The sequence below is a fragment of the Pelobates fuscus genome, chromosome 9 (genome assembly GCF_036172605.1).
Source record: "Pelobates fuscus isolate aPelFus1 chromosome 9, aPelFus1.pri, whole genome shotgun sequence".
Classification (NCBI taxonomy): Eukaryota; Metazoa; Chordata; class Amphibia; order Anura; family Pelobatidae; genus Pelobates; species Pelobates fuscus.
In genome coordinates, this window is record NC_086325.1 from 20,525,738 (window position 1) to 20,544,838 (window position 19,101).

A 19,101-nucleotide genomic window follows, 5' to 3' on the forward strand; every position below is an offset into this window, starting at 1 on the left:
CCCCATTCATTACCATTGCCACTCCCCCATCCAGTGCACGACAGCACAGATATTACCATTGCCACTTCCCCATTCATTACACGACAGCAGATATTACCATTGCCACTTCCCCATTCATTACACGAGAGCAGATGTTACCATTGCCACTTCCCCATTCATTACACGAGAGCAGATGTTACCATTGCCACTTCCCCATTCATTACACGACAGCACAGATATTACCATTGCCACTTCCCCATCCATTACAGGACAGCACAGATATTACCATTGCCACTTCCCCATCCATTACAGGACAGCACAGATATTACCATTGCCACACCCCCATCCATTACAGGACAGTACAGATATTACCATTGCCACTTCCCCATCCATTACAGGACAGTACAGATATTACCATTGCCACATCCCCATCCATTACAGGACAGCACACATATTACCATTGCCACTTCCCCATTCATCAAATGACAGCACAGATATTACCATTTCCACTCCCTCATCCATTACACACCAGCAGATATTACCATTGCCACACCCCCATCCATTACACACCAGCAGATATTACCATTGCCACACCCCCATCCATTACACGAGAGCACAGACATTACCATTGCCACTTCCCCATCCATTAGACGAGAGCACAGATATTACCATTGGTACTTCCCCATCCATTACACGACAGCAGATATTACCATTGCCACTTCCCCATCCATTACAGGACAGCACAGATATTACCATTGCCACACCCCCATCCATTACACAACAGAACAGTTATTACCATTGCCACACCCCCATCCATTACACAACAGAACAGTTATTACCATTGCCACTTCCCCATTCATTACCATTGCCACTCCCCCATCCAGTACACGACAGCAGATATTACCATTGCCACACCCCCATCCATTACACACCAGCAGATATTACCATTGCCACACCCCCATCCATTAAAGGACAGTACAGATATTACCATTGCCACACCCCCATCCATTAAAGGACAGTACAGATATTACAATTGCCACACCCCCATCCATTAAAGGACAGTACAGATATTACCATTGCCACATCGCCATCCATTACACGTACAATCAGTACAGATATTAAAAGGGAAGTATTAAAGTTCCCATTTAAAGCACAAAACTCAGCTTTCAGATCAAGCAGAGGCCCAATCAATTAGGAGCCTTTCATTGGTTTTTATTTAGATTCCACCCATTTATCACGATTCCACCCATTTATCACGATTCCACCCATTTATCACGATTCCACCCATTTATCACGATTCCACCCATTTATCACGATTCCACCCATTTATCACGGTTTTATGGGAAATGTGCTTAAGCCCCAAGACACAGTTCCGCTCATCACATCTGAATAGTGGAAATCCATAATCTAGCAGATGCCCTACTGTAGCTGACAAAACCATATTCACCTCCTGGTTCACAGGTTTATGAACTGGCTGTGTGCAGCGGTCTCTCAATCCTTGGTTATTATTGTGATCAGAGTGAACCTTTAAAACTGCCACTCCACCTGCTCCCAACCATGACATTTAACACACAACAACAGACCAATCATAACATGTACATACAGAGAATGTATTGGTAGCCACCCCCACCTTCCAATTACATGCACAATCCCTGTTCTTACCTCCAGACGATCCAACAGCCTCTGTATATCTTGCAACATATGTTGAGCCAGAAAAAGACGGATACGGGACTCGCTCTGCATATAGGGGCACAGACAGACAGACAGAGAGCAAGAGAGAGGCGAAAGGGATGTAGAAAGGAGAGGAGATAGAGGGTAAGTTAGCAAGAAAAGGAGACAAAGACAGATGGACCAAAAAAAAAGTGAAATGCACATTGGAAGGGAAAAGAAAAAACGTGCAAGAGTGAGGAGATGTAAATGGACAAACGGGAAAAAGAAGGATCCACGTTTGAGTTTAGTAGAAGAGAGATGAATCAGAAATTATGAATGATAATAACCAAAAGAAAGAAGAAGCACCATGAGATAAAACAAAAATCAAATGAATTGTGGCGCATGATGGAGAAGGTGATTATCAGAAAGGTTGGTGAAGTAGATTGGAAATAAAAAAGGGGAGAGAGGGAGAGCGCACACGAGATAGAGAGAGAGCAAGAAAGAAAGAAAGAGAGAGAAAGAGAGAAAGAAAGGAGATAGAAGGTAGAAAAGGAGGAGGAAAAAGCGAGAAAAGTGTGTTAGATTTCCAGCTCCTTTATACAAGGATTGCCCTGATCAGGTGGGCTTCAGGGATAACAATTAAACCCTTCCAAATAACCCACGACTAGCTCAACAAACAAGATTTCTGATTAATAGTGTTTCTGGATAATTGGATTTGGCAATTGCCATTCCCAGGTCACAATAAACAGTATTTTATTCATTTTATTAATTTTACATCATCAACCAATACTCCTATTAGTCAGGTCACAAATATAAGGCTGAAGCTAAGTGGATGTTCTTTAGAACGCTCCTCAAATCTTGTTTGATCGAGGAAGTTAATTTGGAATTAAAAATGTTTTAAACAAATTGTCCTGTTTTGTGATGCCAACAGAAGCCATTATTAGTCTGTGCATAAAACACAGCCAGGCTTCTTATGTTGTAATACTCCAAGTATGTGAGCATTTAAGAAATCGGAGCACATAGTTAGAAACTTACATTGGCTTGGCATGCATGCCTCAAATAACCAATGGTTGGCACCATGCAGTAAAACACATGCATGTGAGTGACAAAAGACAGGTGCTCGTTTTAGGCTTAAGTCATATGGGGAACTGTGTGCCAGGTGATAGAATCAGCGGGCACATGAGATAACAGCACTTGTTCATACAAGGGGCACAATTTGATATTACTGCTGTTTCTCCAAGCCTAACACCTGACTTATTGCTTTCCTGTACCTGGCCCAGGAGCTGTTGATCCAGGTTTATGTGGACATCGAGAGAGGAGCCATCATTCTGAGCAAGAGAAGAAGAGTAGAGAGAGAGAGAGAGAGAGAGAGAAAGGCAAGAAGGATAACAGAAAATAAATAAGAGTTTGGAAGAAAAATCAGTGGTGTAAAACGGAAAGGGTGTGCGAAAACATTTGGGAGCATTCAGCATTAAGAAAAAGGCATAGATTAAGGAAAAATATGTGAAGCAGGAAGGAGGAGACAATGAAAGCAGAGGTGTAGGATGCAGATAGAGAGGGAAGGAAGGCACAGCAAACAGTAAAAATCAGAGCAATATTCCATAATTGTAATAAACATACAATGAGAGTGGGATAGGAGAAGGGATCTCAGAAACTGCATGCACATGTATCTCCAAATGAATGCAGTGCATCAGGCATAAATAACACCAAAGGATGAAAGTTATACAACTCAGATATTAAAATAAACAACACACGTGTAAAGACCTCAGTCATAATACACAACACGGAGATCAAGAAGCAGTATTGTCAATTGTCACTGTGGGGGCATCCCTTACACATCATTCTGATATGATTGATGAACAGTAAACCCACAACATGTATAATTTACAGGCAAAGTGTGAGATTAGGTAATAAACCGAAAAACTGGACATTAGACAGAGAACGGAAAAGGTGAAGTCACCAGAGTACGAGATACAGAAAAACATTTTTACAAAATAAAACTAAGGATCAGCACTATTCAACATAATTAAATTATAAGGAAAAGGCAGCACAGCTAAAACAAATGCTAAATGTCCCTTGAAGAGGATAAACCACATGCAAACTCATATTGGCAGGGGATACAATGAACTAATCAGCTAAATACTGCATACCCTGCCTGGATGATCTTCACACTGAGCTTGTAACCTACACACCCAAAAAAAAGACAAATTGTATTCCTGCCTCTTTAAATAACGGCATCAAACATACTTACTCCAGCAACTGAAGACACGCGAGCACCTCTAGTAGCCTCACCAAGGCCTGACATTACATGCTGTAAGGACACAAAACAGAATGTCCAATCTACATCATAAATAAAAACAGACTGTTCTTCTAAGGGAGATTTCTATAATAGGTTTGGAGATTTTTTCAAAACTAGTTATTTTAACTTTTTCCAAAATTTTGGAACGGTTTTAAATTCATTATAATGTGCTATTCAGTGAATAAATACCACCATATTTTATCATTTTATTACACAGCGGAGAGTATTTTGTTTCCCTATCGTCACGATTATAGCTCTTTGAATATGAAACACTCACCGGTAAGTTAAAGGTCCCCACCATCACATAGCTGTTCCCATTTCTCTCGGTACCGGTGGCTCCTGGGCCACTTGCTGTGGTACTGCCAGTGGAGGTACTGGAAGAGGGAGTTGGCCCCCCTGCAGCAGGCTGGGTTTGAGGAGGGGCTCGTTCTACAAGATGAATCACTTTCCCAGCTACATCTGCAGGAGTGAAAGAGACGGATCAGTAAAAGACAAATAAAGATAAAAAATTAAACTGCAAATAAAATATTATATATCTCAATAGATACTCCGGAATATGTGCTTTAGATCTCAATAGATACTTACTGTATTCTTTCAGTTTCTTGTCTTCCTGTAATACTCGACCCTGATATATGAGCCGCTGTTTCTCTGCAGGAATTCCAACCGCAGAGGATATGTGATCTTTAAACTCTTTTACAGTGATCTAGAAGAAGAACATCTATTACAGTCCATTCTGTGGCAATTAGGCTCAGGCCCATATATACGCACACACCTACCAAATGGCAATAGTAGCCTTTCCTCGACAACACCATATCATTGATACACTACACGGCAATAATAATTTCCCCAAAAACACACAACTACTGCATACCATTGATACGCCACACTGTTACCACACCGCAGTAGCAAACTCCTCAAAAACACACAACTAGTGCATACCATTGATACGCCACACTGTTACCACACCGCAGTAAAACTCCTCAAAAACACACAACTACTGCATACCATTGATACACCACAACCACATAGTAATAACAGCCTTCCACACATTGCACCATACCATCTACTAACCTGTTACCTTAAATAAAAAACAGCATTTCCCAAAAACACACAACCACCCACCATTTATATACTCCACTCCTGTCAGAAAGCAATATTAACTCACCACAAACAGCGAGTATTTCTACATTGTATAAATTCTATATTAAAAATATTCTTCACTTTCAGAAAACACAATTTTTTTTACAATTATAAAACACATGGACATAAAATATAGAAATGATCTCTGACCCTGTCAACAATAGCACAGAATAAATGTAAAATACTAAAGACAAGGGGTGTGCTAGCATTGGCTGTGTGTGCTGAGGACATACGATAAAAGAGAATTAACATTATCCAGCTTGGAACCCTGGTTCCGAGCTGGCTAATAACACGGCCAGTGGTGGCATTATATCACAAACTGCTTTCACAAACTGCAATAATTACCTTGCAGGGTTAAGTCCTCCTCTAGTGGCTGTCTATCAGACAGCCACTTGAGGGACTGCCGGCTTCTTAGAACACGAAAAGTGTTTTAAACTACGCTGGATGTCCTCACGCTATAAATGAGGACCTCCAGCATCACCAGAATCCCCATAGGAAATCACTGAATAATGCTTTCCTATGGGAGATCTAATGAGCGCGGCCATTGCCGCGCATGCGCGTTAGGTCTCCCCCACCGGCTGACGTCGGTGAGGAAGGAACATTGGTGGAGCCTGACCCAGTGACAAGGGACATCGGCGCTGGATTCAGGTAAGTCACTGAAGGTGTTTTAACCCCTTCAGCAACATGGGATGGGGGGTGGGAGGGAGGAGGGCACTGCAGGATCCTGCAGTGCCAGGAATATGGGTTTGTTTTCCTGGCACTGGAGAGTCCCTTTAAGCTATAGTTGTTCTGGTGACTATAACGTCCCTTTAATGAACCGGACAGTGAGCCAACATTCCAATCAAACAAAAGCTTGCAACGTTAATGTCACATACATAATTTGGGTTTGTATGAAAATAAAGTACCCATGCGTCAAACATTGCTAGGTAACAGCGTCACACAGTGCATACATTCACCGCGACATGCAAACACAACCCATCCATACCTCTTCTTCCACTGTGAATGTTCGGCTCTGTGAATCCAGAGTTTTCACGGTCACCTCCATTTTCTCATTGGCTGCCATATTGCACCCTGGAACATTATTTGTAAGACCAGAAGATAACAGGGTTATTTCCAGACATTCAAAGGCAGAATAAGTACACCACACTGAGCACAGCAAACTGTTATTTTGCAAACAGCTGTGGCAGTTCACTTTTACAACATATGTTTATGAACAGTCATTTGCTACAGTTTTTATTTGAAAAATCTATTACTCATTCAGTTGCCTTGACCTTCTGTATTACTGGAAGTTTTTAGGAAGACTGTGTGAGCCACATTCAGAGGTGGGACTAGGGCTGCATAAACAATTAGCAGAGAATTAAGAAGCAAGACTGCAGGGGCATGATCTATACACCAAAACTGCATCATTAGGCTAAAGTTGGTTTAATGCCTATAGTGTCCCTTTAAAGAATCACTATAGTGTCAGGAAAACTAACTTGTTTTCCTGACACTATAGCATCCTTAGGACTCCCCCGCCCCAAACCTCTTCAGTTACCGTACTTTAATTCAACGCCTGGCTCCCTCGGCCCTGGTGACCTCTCCTCCCCCATTGACATCAGCTCCTGAGTGGAGCCGCATGCGCGACAAGTGCCGCACGGGCATTCAAACAGTCCATAGGAAAGCATTTCTCAATGCTTTCCTATGGACGTTCTGCGTGCTGGATGAGATTTTCGCATCGAGCGTCGCAGAAGCGTCTCTAGTGGCTGTCAGGAAGACAGCCACTAGAGGCTGGATTAACCCCTAATGTTAACATAGCAGTTTCTATGGAACTGCTATGTTTATATCTGAAGGGTTCAAACCTGGGGGACCTGGCACCCAGACCACTTCATTGAGCTGAAGTGGTCTGGGTGCCAATAGTGTCCCTTTAATGTTAACTTCCTGTGAATCAATTTATCGCAAACTCTGGTTACAGATTTGTTTTTCTTCTCATAAATTTCAGTTTGGCCTCAGCAACTATACGTGCATGTGTATAATTATCTCCCCCTGGAAGAGACAATCTACAAACAGAAAGAAAATCTTGCAGATAAGTGTGTAAGCCACTTTACCCCTCCTGAGTAATTCTCTCTCTCCATGCTTGCATATACATTGTAAGCTAGTTTGAGCAGGGCTTGTGTCTGTCAACTTTTTACTTTACTTTTTTTTTGTCTGCCCATTATTTGATGCTGTGTATCCCCACTGCATCATTTTGGCACTATATAAATGATTATATATATAAAATAAAAAACACCTTTTGCATACTGATGTTACATTCCACTGCTTGCTTTGGTTTTTTTATTTTTATTTCTCATATCACAAGAGATAAATCAGAATAGTGTAACACATTCTCATATACATCATGAGGACACACATGCATGCATAAAAACTTGAGATGTAAGAGAATGTTTGAAGAATAAAGAAAATAAACGTAAAGCAGTAGAACTTTACACAATCACACATAGACCACACGAGCGAACCAAGGTAAGAAATAGATATAAATGCTAGAAAAGCACTCTATATGTATGTAGTCGCAGGGCCTGTATGAAATACATGAGTAAGCTCCTTAAGCATGGTAAGACACAGCCTATTCCTCTCTAAGAGGCCTGGGCAGGAGATGAACTTGGATTAGAATGGGGAAACTATTGTGTTAGCCCCAGTGTAGTCGAGGGAAGCCATAATCCAGTCCCCAACCTTCCAGGCTTTTTAATATTATCTTGAATTATAACGAATATATAGGGAATATCTGTTGGTTAAAAATCTAATAAAAATTTAGGTATCCACTAATGTATTTATCTCTTTTCTGGAACGAGGCAACTTGATCTTGACCAACGCAAATCATTTTTATAGATGTCGCCCTTTTATGATCATACTTGGGGTAAGAAAAGCACAAGAAGCACAGTTTCTGTTCTCCTCATATTCACTGTGTGTCCTGGTCTTGCCTGGACTGAATTTCAGGGTCACTTCTTCCAAATATTTAATATACATTTCAAGGAAACATCATCACAGGGGTAGAATTTCCCTAGAAGTGACAGCTCTCCTTTAACATGCGCCTGTCATACTAAACTTAAATAGAGCCACTTTATAGAAAACGAATTGTAACCTATATTTTGTTTTGTCCTACTGGATATCCAAAATATTTAATATGTTTCTATATTTCTAAATGTTTCATTTGTCCTGAATGACTACAACATAAAAGAACAGAGAACTAAACTGCAAAATCTGGGTAAAAAACGCTTCCTTTGATATCTCTATCTGTACTATATCTTCAGACGTGGCAAAACTCATTAATGAATAAGAAGAATTCATGACTTATATACAAATTGTAGCATCTGAATTCTTTATACTGCATATATTTTTATTGCCTGTCAATCTGTGCCCTGAAAAACATGGCGAATACGCCAATCCTAGCCATACCCACCACAGCACAATAGTTCAGTCACATAAATACCACTAGGGCACAGGTGTAGACGGCTGTATTCAATGATGGCAATCTACGGGATGTATTTGCACCTTTTCCTTGTACAAAATATGTTCTGTATGTAGGTTCTCTTTCTTTTCCCACTCCATAGTATCCCATGGTAGATAATTACCCATTATTATAATATTTACATGACTATCCCAGTGTTGGTCTGACTGGGGCTCTCCAGCTGTCACAGATCCTGGCCCATAGTATCCCATGGTAGATAATTACCCATTATTATAATATTTACATGGCTATCCCAGTGTTGGTCTGACTGGGGCTCTCCAGCTGTCACAGATCACCACGATCCCAACCCATAGTATCCCATGGTAGATAATTACCCATTATTATAATATTTACATGACTACCCCAGTGTTGGTCTGACTGGGGCTCTCCAGCTGTCACAGATCATCACGATCCCAACCCATAGTATCCCATGGTAGATAATTACCCATTATTATAATATTTACATGACTATCCCAGTGTTGGTCTGACTGGGGCTCTCCAGCTGTCACAGATCACCACGATCCCAACCCATAGTATCCCATGGTAGATAATTACCCATTATTATAATATTTACATGGCTATTCCAGTGTTGGCCTGGCTGGGGCTCTCCATCTGTCACAGATCACTATGATCCCGACCCATAGTATCCCATGGTAGATAATTATCATTATTATAATATTTACATGACTACCCCCAGTGTTGGCCTGGCTGGGGCTCTCCAGCTGTCACAGATCACCATGATCCCGACCCATAGTATCCCATGGTAGATAATTACCCATTATTATAATATTTACATGACTATCCCAGTGTTGGCCTGGCTGGGGCTCTCCAGCTGTCACAGATCACCATGATCCCGACCCATAGTATCCCATGGTAGATAATTACCCATTATTATAATATTTACATGACTATCCCAGTGTTGGCCTGGCTGGGGCTCTCCAACTGTCACGGATCTCCATGATCCCGACTTATAGTATCCCATGGTAGATAATTACCCATTATTATAATATTTACATGACTATCCCAGTGTTGGCCTGGCTGGGGCTCTCCAGCTGTCACAGATCTCCATGATCCCAACCCATAGTATCCCATGGTAGATAATTACCCATTATTATAATATTTACATGACTATCCCAGTATTGGCCTGGCTGGGGCTCTCCAGCTGTTACAGATCATCACGATCCCGACCCATAGTATCCCATGGTAGATAATTACCCATTATTATAATATTTACATGACTATCCCAGTGTTGGTCTGACTGGGGCTCTCCAGCTGTCACAGATCACCACGATCCCGACCCATAGTATCCCATGGTAGATAATTACCCATTATTATAATATTTACATGACTATCCCAGTGTTGGTCTGACTGGGGCTCTCCAGCTGTCACAGATCACCACGATCCCAACCCATAGTATCCCATGGTAGATAATTACCCATTATTATAATATTTACATGGCTATTCCAGTGTTGGCCTGGCTGGGGCTCTCCATCTGTCACAGATCACTATGATCCCGACCCATAGTATCCCATGGTAGATAATTATCATTATTATAATATTTACATGACTACCCCCAGTGTTGGCCTGGCTGGGGCTCTCCAGCTGTCACAGATCACCATGATCCCGACCCATAGTATCCCATGGTAGATAATTACCCATTATTATAATATTTACATGACTATCCCAGTGTTGGCCTGGCTGGGGCTCTCCAGCTGTCACAGATCACCATGATCCCGACCCATAGTATCCCATGGTAGATAATTACCCATTATTATAATATTTACATGACTATCCCAGTGTTGGCCTGGCTGGGGCTCTCCAACTGTCACGGATCTCCATGATCCCGACTTATAGTATCCCATGGTAGATAATTACCCATTATTATAATATTTACATGACTATCCCAGTGTTGGCCTGGCTGGGGCTCTCCAGCTGTCACAGATCTCCATGATCCCAACCCATAGTATCCCATGGTAGATAATTACCCATTATTATAATATTTACATGACTATCCCAGTATTGGCCTGGCTGGGGCTCTCCAGCTGTTACAGATCATCACGATCCCGACCCATAGTATCCCATGGTAGATAATTACCCATTATTATAATATTTACATGACTATCCCAGTGTTGGCCTGGCTGGGGCTCTCCAGCTGTCACAGATCTCCATGATCCCGACCCATAGTATCCCATGGTAGATAATTACCCATTATTATAATATTTACATGACTATCCCAGTATTGGCCTGGCTGGGGCTCTCCAGCTGTTACAGATCATCACGATCCCGACCCATAGTATCCCATGGTAGATAATTACCCATTATTATAATATTTACATGTTGGCCTGGCTGGGGCTGTCACTGATCTCAATGCTCCCGGCCCATTATGGTCACAGTGAGTGCCAGGCCGGGTTATCTATCTGTATTAATGTAATGACCGGCTGTCTCTCTCCCTGCCTCTCTGACCGGCCGGTCTGTGTGATGGCGCCCCCCCCCCCCCCGGGTCCCCGCTCACGGCCCCTGCCTCTCTGCCATGTGACGGCCGGTCTGTGTGATGGGGCCCCCCGGGTCCCCGCTCACGGCCCCTGCCTCTCTGCCATGTGACGGCCGGTCTGTGTGATGGGGCCCCCCGGGTCCCCGCTCAGGGCCCCTGCCTCTCTGCCATGTGACGGCCGGTCTGTGTGATGGGGGCCCCCCAGGTCCCCGCTCAGGGCCCCTGCCTCTCTGCCATGTGACGGCCGGTCTGTGTGATGGGGGCCCCCCGGGTCCCCGCTCAGGGTGATGTCAGACCTGCTCGGCCACCTGCCTCTCCCCATGCCGGGTACATACCTTAAATCCCCGGTTCCCTTGGCAACCAGAGACACCGACAACCAAGAAATGCTGCAACTCAGACAGCAGCAGCAGCCGGTCCGCTTCCGGGTTCTCTGAGCGACTTCCGCCTCCGGGTCAACCGCCAACACGTCACTTCCTCCTAAGTTTGGCAGGTGGGGCATCCTATCGCCTATATTTCCTGTGTGAAACACTGGCAAGGCTCAGACTCCGCCCACACACTGACAGGAGGGCGGGGCTTAACTCCCTGAGTGACATTGGGTACTATAGCACAGCCCTTATATATAGCACAGTCCTTATATAGAGGATATAGCACAGCCCTTATACATAGCACAGCCCTTATATAGAGGATATAGCACAGCCCTTATATATAGCACAGCCCTTATATAGAGGATATAGCACAGTCCTTATATATAGCACAGCCCTTATATAGAGGATATAGCACAGCCCTTATATATAGCACAGCCCTTATATAGAGGATATAGCACAGCCCTTATATATAGCACAGCCCTTATATAGAGGATATAGCACAGCCCTTATATATAGCACAGCCCTTATATAGAGGATATAGCACAGCCCTTATATAGAGGATATAGCACAGCCCTTATATATAGCACAGCCCTTATATAGAGGATATAGCACAGCCCTTATATATAGCACAGCCCTTATATAGAGGATATAGCACAGTCCTTATATAGAGGATATAACACAGCCCTTATATATAGCACAGCCCTTATATAGAGGATATAGCACAGCCCTTATATATAACACAGTCCTTATATAGAGGATATAGCACAGCCCTTATATAGAGGATATAGCACAGCCCTTATATATAGCACAGCCCTTATATAGAGGATATAGCACAGCCCTTATATATAGCACAGCCCTTATATAGAGGATATAGCACAACCCTTATATAGAGGATATAGCACAGCCCTTATATAGAGGATATAGCACAGTCCTTATATAGAGGATATAACACAGCCCTTATATATAGCACAGCCCTTATATAGAGGATATAGCACAGCCCTTATATATAGCACAGTCCTTATATAGAGGATATAAACACAGCCCTTATATAGACGATATAGCACAGCCCTTACATATAGCACAGCCCTTATATATAGCACAGCCCTTATATAGAGGATATAAACACAGCCCTTATATAGAGGATATAGCACAGCCCTTATATATAGCACAGCCCTTATATAGAGGATATAGCACAGCCCTTATATATAGCACAGTCCTTATACATAGCACAGCCCTTATATATCACAGCCCTTATATAGAGGATACAGCACAGCCCTTATATAGAGGATACAGCACTGCCCTTATATAGAGGATATAGCACAGCCCTTATATAGAGGATACAGCACTGCCCTTATATAGAGGATATATCACAGCCCTTATATATAGCACTGCCCTTATATAGAGGATATAGCACAGCCCTTATATAGAGTATATAGCACAGCCCTTATATAGAGGATACAGCACTGCCCTTATATATAGCACAGCCCTTATATAGAGGATATAGCACAGCCCTAATATAGAGGATACAGCACAGCCCTTATATATAGCACAGTCCTTATATAGAGGATATAGCACAGTCCTTATATAGAGGATATAGCACAGCCCTTATGTGGCGAAACCGGCCTCGCCACGTGTCCTTGGAGGGGGCTGCTTGCCCGCCTCTTGCCTTTGGACTATGGACCAGACTTTATGTGAATGTGTTAACCCAGATAGCTATACCATGGAGCCTATTCATATAATGAAAGACTATGGGAAAGACTTTAGCTCCATGGCAATTGTACTGTGTGAATAGGATCTGCGCGCTATTCGATAGTTTTGTGCGCTCAGATCCCAGCTATCTGGGGATATGTGAAAGGTCTGTGTGTTATGTATAAAAAAGTAACTTTATGTATTTTAAAGTGTTTTACTGTCTTTCTGTAACCATGTGGTTAATGGAGTCTGCTTCTAGCCCTGGATAATTGGATTACTTCCCCCCATTGTCTCCAGGATAGAGGCCTCTGTAAAACCTGGCTAAACCGGTTTGCCATGCGGCTAGTAAGGGACAAAAGATACTTTTAGTAACTTTTGAACCCCTGGTCGGATTCATGCCATTTTTTAATATGTTGTTCCCCTGAATGGATTGATTGTGGATATGTAATTTTGTGTGAATGTGGTGTATGGTTTTAAAGTTATGAAAGTTGTGTAAAAAGTATATTTTAAACTGTATGCATAATGGGATTATGTGTCACACTAAGGGGAGGGGATGTGTGGGTTGCACCCATGTTACTATTGGTTATTTTATGCCTCCCCCTGGGTGTGGCCTGTATGTGTGAGATGGAAATAAAAGCCAGGCTGGATGAGCCAGTCCAGAGTTCCTGTTTTACCCTCAAAGTGAAGTGTCGTCTCATTATTGGGGGAGGATTTATTGTATGCTGTTCCAGTTTGACTGCTAGGATTGAAAACCTATTCGTATGGTTCCTATTCAACTGTCTACAGCATTCAGAGGCTTGAGAGGATTCATATGCTTCTCTGATTCGGTGATTGTGGTGTCGGCTAGAGTGCTTGGAGGCCTCATGAAGCGCTAGGAGCATCCATTAACGGAGGTACCCAGTCGGGGTGCCAGGCGATACATTGGTGGCAAGCGGTGGGATGGCGTCCTAGTGCGAGGTAAAGCAGCTCTGAGACACAGTTCGTTGGGAATTACAAAGTAAGGGCGACGCTAGTGTTCATACAGCGTCCCTGTTTACATAAAGATTTGGGAAAATGGGGTTCGTAGACCCCTGGGCAACACACACACCTGAGGAAGAGAGTGAATTAGAATGGATAGATAATGCCCGGAAAGAATTATGGTACGATGCCCTGGAGGAGGTCCAGTATCAACGGCAGCAGCGCCTTCCTGGTGTCGCATACCAGTTGGAGGAACAAATTGCCTGGCGGATGCCGCTTCTGGGAGACCAACCCAGAGGGCAGCGGGTAAGAAACTTGAGTACCTGGTGGAAAGGGAACTGAGCCTGGACGCCTCATACCGGGCACTGTGGTGGTGCACCATCCAGCCAGAGACGTGGAGGGCAGAGGGCATCCAGCCGGAGGGGGAGAACTACACTAGCCCTGGCCTGTTGTGGAAAGCCTTAGCGGAAGACGTCGACTTCGGCAGTCCAGCAGAGTCACGGTACTGGGCTATCTTTCATTACCGAGGTGAGATGTTACAGGGCCCGAGATCTATTGGACTGGGAGAAGACCTCCGCCGTTTCGCTGCCATGGAACGAGAGCTGGAGATGGACTATGTAGAACTATTAAATTCCTGCCAGCCGCAGAGCAGGGACGCAGACCGGGAAAACTGGGTGGCAGACCCAGACCTGCTAGCCTACAGCTGGGAAAACGTGGCCGAGGTACCCCCTGCTTCACTACCAGCTGCAGAAGTGGGGGACCTCATAGACTGGTCCTGGAGAGACCCACAGATGGCAGGTGGAGATGGGACCGAGATCTCTCTACCGGCCCTACAGGGATGCTGGGCAGTCGGCCCAGATCCCCAGCAGCAGTGTGTGTTACAGGGGGCTGAAGGTGCCATCCTTGCTCCCCAGCGGCAGCCTAGCACACTAAGGGGAGACAGTAAGCCCCACAACAGTGCAGATGGGACCGTAGTCTCTGCACCTACACCACTGGGGATAGGGACAGTCTGTCCTGGTCCCCAACAGCAAGACAAAGTATTGGAAGGGGAGACAGTCGTTTTTCCCCTACAACAAGAGAGGGTGTCGCAGGGAGAGGAGCCTGTTACCCCCTCTCCCCAGCACCTGAAAGTGTGTAAGGGAGAGGAGTTGGTTACCCCCTCTCCCCAGCGGCAGATTATTAATGTACAGGGAATAGAGAGCCCAGTCTCCATTCCCCAGCGGCAGAGTGTTCTATCAGGAGAGGAGCTTGTTACCACCTCTCCCCAGCAGCAGCTTAATGTACCAGGGGGAGACTGTAAGCCCCACACCTGTGCAGATGGGACCATGGTCTCTGCATTTCCAGCACAGGGGGTAGGGACGGTCGGTCCTGCCCCCCCACGACAGGGCTGTTTAGCCAAAGGGGAGACAGTCTGTCTCCAGCAGCAGAGCTGTGTAACTAAAGGGGAGACAGTCGGTCTCCAGCAGCAGAGCGGTGTATTTAAAGGGGAGACAGTCGGTCTCCAGCAACCAGGCTTCAACCCGACTACTCCCGTGGTAGTGCTGGCATCCGGGCAGAGTACCGCTGGTCTCTGCCCACTTAGCAACCCACCAAGGCAGCCCACCAGTCTCCCGCACAGCCATGGTGAGGCACCTGGACATGGACCAATTTCTCCTCTACCCAGGTGTAGTAACCAGTTATTGAGGGTGGGCTGTACTGCTGTTTCTGTTTTGTGGGTGGGTTGCTGGACTAATCAGGGCACTGACCGGCAGGAGGTCAGATACCCTGTTAGTCTGGGGGGTAAAGGGGAGAAGTGTGGCGAAACCGACCTCGCCAGGTGTCCTTGGTGGGGGCTGCTTGCCCGCCTCTTGCCTTTGGACTATGGACCAGACTTTATGTGAATGTGTTAACCCAGATAGCTATACCATGGAGCCTATTCATATAATGAAAGACTATGGGAAAGACTTTAGCTCCATGGCAATTGTACTGTGTGAATAGGATCTGCGCGCTATTCGGTAGTTTTGTGCGCTCAGATCCCAGCTATCTGGGGATATGTGAAAGGTCTGTGTGTTATGTATAAAAAGTAACTTTATGTATTTTAAAGTGTTTTACTGTCTTTCTGTAACCATGTGGTTAATGGAGTCTGCTTCTAGCCCTGGATAATTGGATTACTTCCCTCCATTGTCTCCAGGATAGAGGCCTCTGTAAAACCTGGCTAAACCGGTTTGCCATGCGGCTAGTAAGGGACAAACGATACTTTTAGTAACTTTTGAACCCCTGGTCAGATTCATGCCATTTTTTAATATGTTGTTCTCCTGAATGGATTGATTGTGGATATGTAATTTTGTGTGAATGTGGTGTATGGTTTTAAAGTTATGAAAGTTGTGTAAAAAGTATATTTTAAACTGTATGCATAATGGGATTATGTGTCACACTAAGGGGAGGGGATGTGTGGGTTGCACCCATGTTACTATTGGTTATTTTATGCCTCCCCCTGGGTGTGGCCTGTATGTGTGAGATGGAAATAAAAGCCAGGCTGGATGAGCCAGTCCAGAGTTCCTGTTTAACCCTCAAAATGAAGTGTCGTCTCGTTCTTGGGGGGAATTGGATTGTAAGCTGACTGCCAGGAGTGTAAGCGGATTGTATGCTTTTCTTGTTCAGCTGTTCCAGTTCGGAGTGTTATCTTGTATCCAGTTCGGGAGTTTGGTGTTCTGCAGTAGCTGTGCCTGTCTCTCAAAAAGGGGATTATCGCCTAAACGGATTTTATTCCCTTTTATGCTGAAACGGTCCGTTACACCTTATATATAGCACAGCCCTTATATAGAGGATATAGCACAGCCCTTATATAGAGGATATAGCACAGCCCTTATATAGAGGATATAACACAGCCCTTATATAGAGGATATAACACAGCCCTTATATAGAGGATACAGCACTGCCCTTATATAGAGGATATAGCACAGCCCTTATATAGAGGATATAGCACAGCCCTTATATAGAGGATATAGCACAGCCCTTATATAGAGGATACAGCACAGCCCTTATATAGAGGATACAACACAGCCCTTATATAGAGGATATAGCAAAACCCTTATATAGAGGATATAGCACAGTCCTTATATAGAGGATATAACACAGCCCTTATATAGAGGATATAACACAGCCCTTATATAGAGGATATAGTACAGCCCTTATATAGAGGATATAGCACAGCCCTTATATAGAGGATATAACACAGCCATTATATAGAGGATATAGCACTGTCCTTATATAGAGGATATAGCACTGTCCTTATATAGAGGATATAGTACAGTGCTTATATAGAGGATATAGTACAGTGCTTAAATAAAGGATATAATATAGCAATTATAGTCTTTTTAGAGGATATTGTACAGTCCTTATAGATAGGTTATAGCACAGTCTTTATACCGTATATGACAGTCCTTATATAGAGGATATAGACTAAAGTGAAGTGGCCATATAGGTAGTGCCTCCAGACCAGGGTGGACTATTCCCAACCAAATAGCTTTTGTTCTTCAACGACCTGTGTCCCTGCATCATCTCTGACCCGAGAATTCTTCCACAGTATTATTAAACAGTACCTGCCTTCCAGAGTCCATGGACTGTAATATTATCAAGCTGTCACAGCAGTGTGCCTGCAGTGTAATGACACACATAATCATACACGGCTCTGTAGTGTTCAGTGTTTCTGTAATGGCTGTCATTACAAATGGGGCACGTATGTCATATCATTGTAAATGCAATCAAATACAGCAACCTGATCTTACAGAGGAGGTGTTAATTGAGGGTGATAACATCTAACAGGAAAGGGGGACCCACCATTATGATTACCTATATGTGAGGTATACGGGGAGTCGCTGGGCTTAGGACAGTGCCCAGGTGTGGCAGATTGGTCCTGAACGCATCTGAATTTGGTCCAAATTTCATCCGGTCGGATGCCTACAGACGGCTGAAATCTGGACCAAACGTTTCAAATCCGGGCCTGGATTTAAAATAATCTGAACTATTTGCACGCTCTCGGCAAACAAATGCAATTCTGTCAGTAGGAATATGCTAAGAATTTACTTTAGCCAATGTCTAACGACACTGTAAGTAAAACCATGCCTCCATTTAAGTCACGAAAGTGACCAAGGTGCTTGGACAAATCCTTTAAATCTCATCTGCCACTGGTCTGTCCAGTCCCCCAATTTACCAAAATCCCTGTAGTGAAGTATATCCTGCCCTCACCATATTATTTTACTTTCCTGTCATCTGTAAACAGTGACACGTGACTTACCACCCACTTACCACCTTTGTCCAACTTAAAAGTTGTTCATTAACAGCTACCCTCAACACTTAATATTTAACCCAGTGTGCAATCCAAGAATTATAATTATTATCTAAACACCTCCCTTTAAATGTGTACAGTAACTTTTACGTGGAACTGTATGAAACAAAATCCACCGGAACACTCAAAAGCTGAGTTGGAATTTCACCCACATTCCCACGCAACCAAGAGACGGAGTAGGAACTATTTTGTCTTATGTACACATTAGGTCGTGGCAGAAGGGAGATCATTCATGAGTTTCTGTTTGCGGTACTTTGTAAGCCTGCCGCAAGATCATTTGTGGAGGATTCTTCAGTCTTGTGGGGTCTATCCCAGACCTTCGTTAGTGGCATAGGTTTACAACCAATTTGTTCTTACTGCAAGCGGGAAAATATTATTCAAACCTTTGATAACCTTTTGTACTGAATGGACTTTTCAAGCATCGCACAGCAGTTAAAAAATAATGTTTCCCATAATTCCACTTTTTCGCTGTATTGCAAAACGTAAGGCCAACCCCAGGAGCGAATAGGGAGGGGGGAGCATGACTGCTGCCCATAAGGAGTTGGCATAGCAACCAAAAGGATACAGTTGGTTTTACAGATGAAAGCATGGAATTCTGGGGAAAATGACCAGACTACTGGTGAACAATGCGGAGGGAGCCTGGCAGTGTCTTTCCCCACCCACCCTCCCTAATTGTTCTGTTCTGGAATTGTTGTTTTGTGTTGTGTTTTCTTTGTTCTCATT

The 19,101-nt window shown here is 43.9% G+C and overlaps 1 protein-coding gene across 2 annotated transcripts in view; it reads right to left on the reverse strand.

The window, feature by feature from the left end:
* Positions 1 to 11,493, reverse strand: part of BAG6 (BAG cochaperone 6) — a 30,215-nt gene extending 18,722 nt beyond the window's left edge. The window contains exons 1-7 of one of the 2 annotated variants that reach the window (XM_063431445.1): positions 11,376 to 11,493; positions 6,054 to 6,139; positions 4,514 to 4,631; positions 4,206 to 4,387; positions 3,881 to 3,940; positions 2,901 to 2,957; positions 1,642 to 1,716 (exon numbers count right to left, since the gene is read on the reverse strand). In XM_063431445.1, the coding sequence (XP_063287515.1) occupies positions 1,642 to 1,716; positions 2,901 to 2,957; positions 3,881 to 3,940; positions 4,206 to 4,387; positions 4,514 to 4,631; positions 6,054 to 6,131 (570 nt within the window). In that variant the 5' untranslated portion in view covers positions 6,132 to 6,139; positions 11,376 to 11,493. The remainder of the gene's footprint in view (positions 1 to 1,641; positions 1,717 to 2,900; positions 2,958 to 3,880; positions 3,941 to 4,205; positions 4,388 to 4,513; positions 4,632 to 6,053; positions 6,140 to 11,375) is intronic. The other variant, XM_063431446.1, reaches the window with a different exon arrangement.
* Positions 11,494 to 19,101: the final 7,608 nt, after the last annotated feature.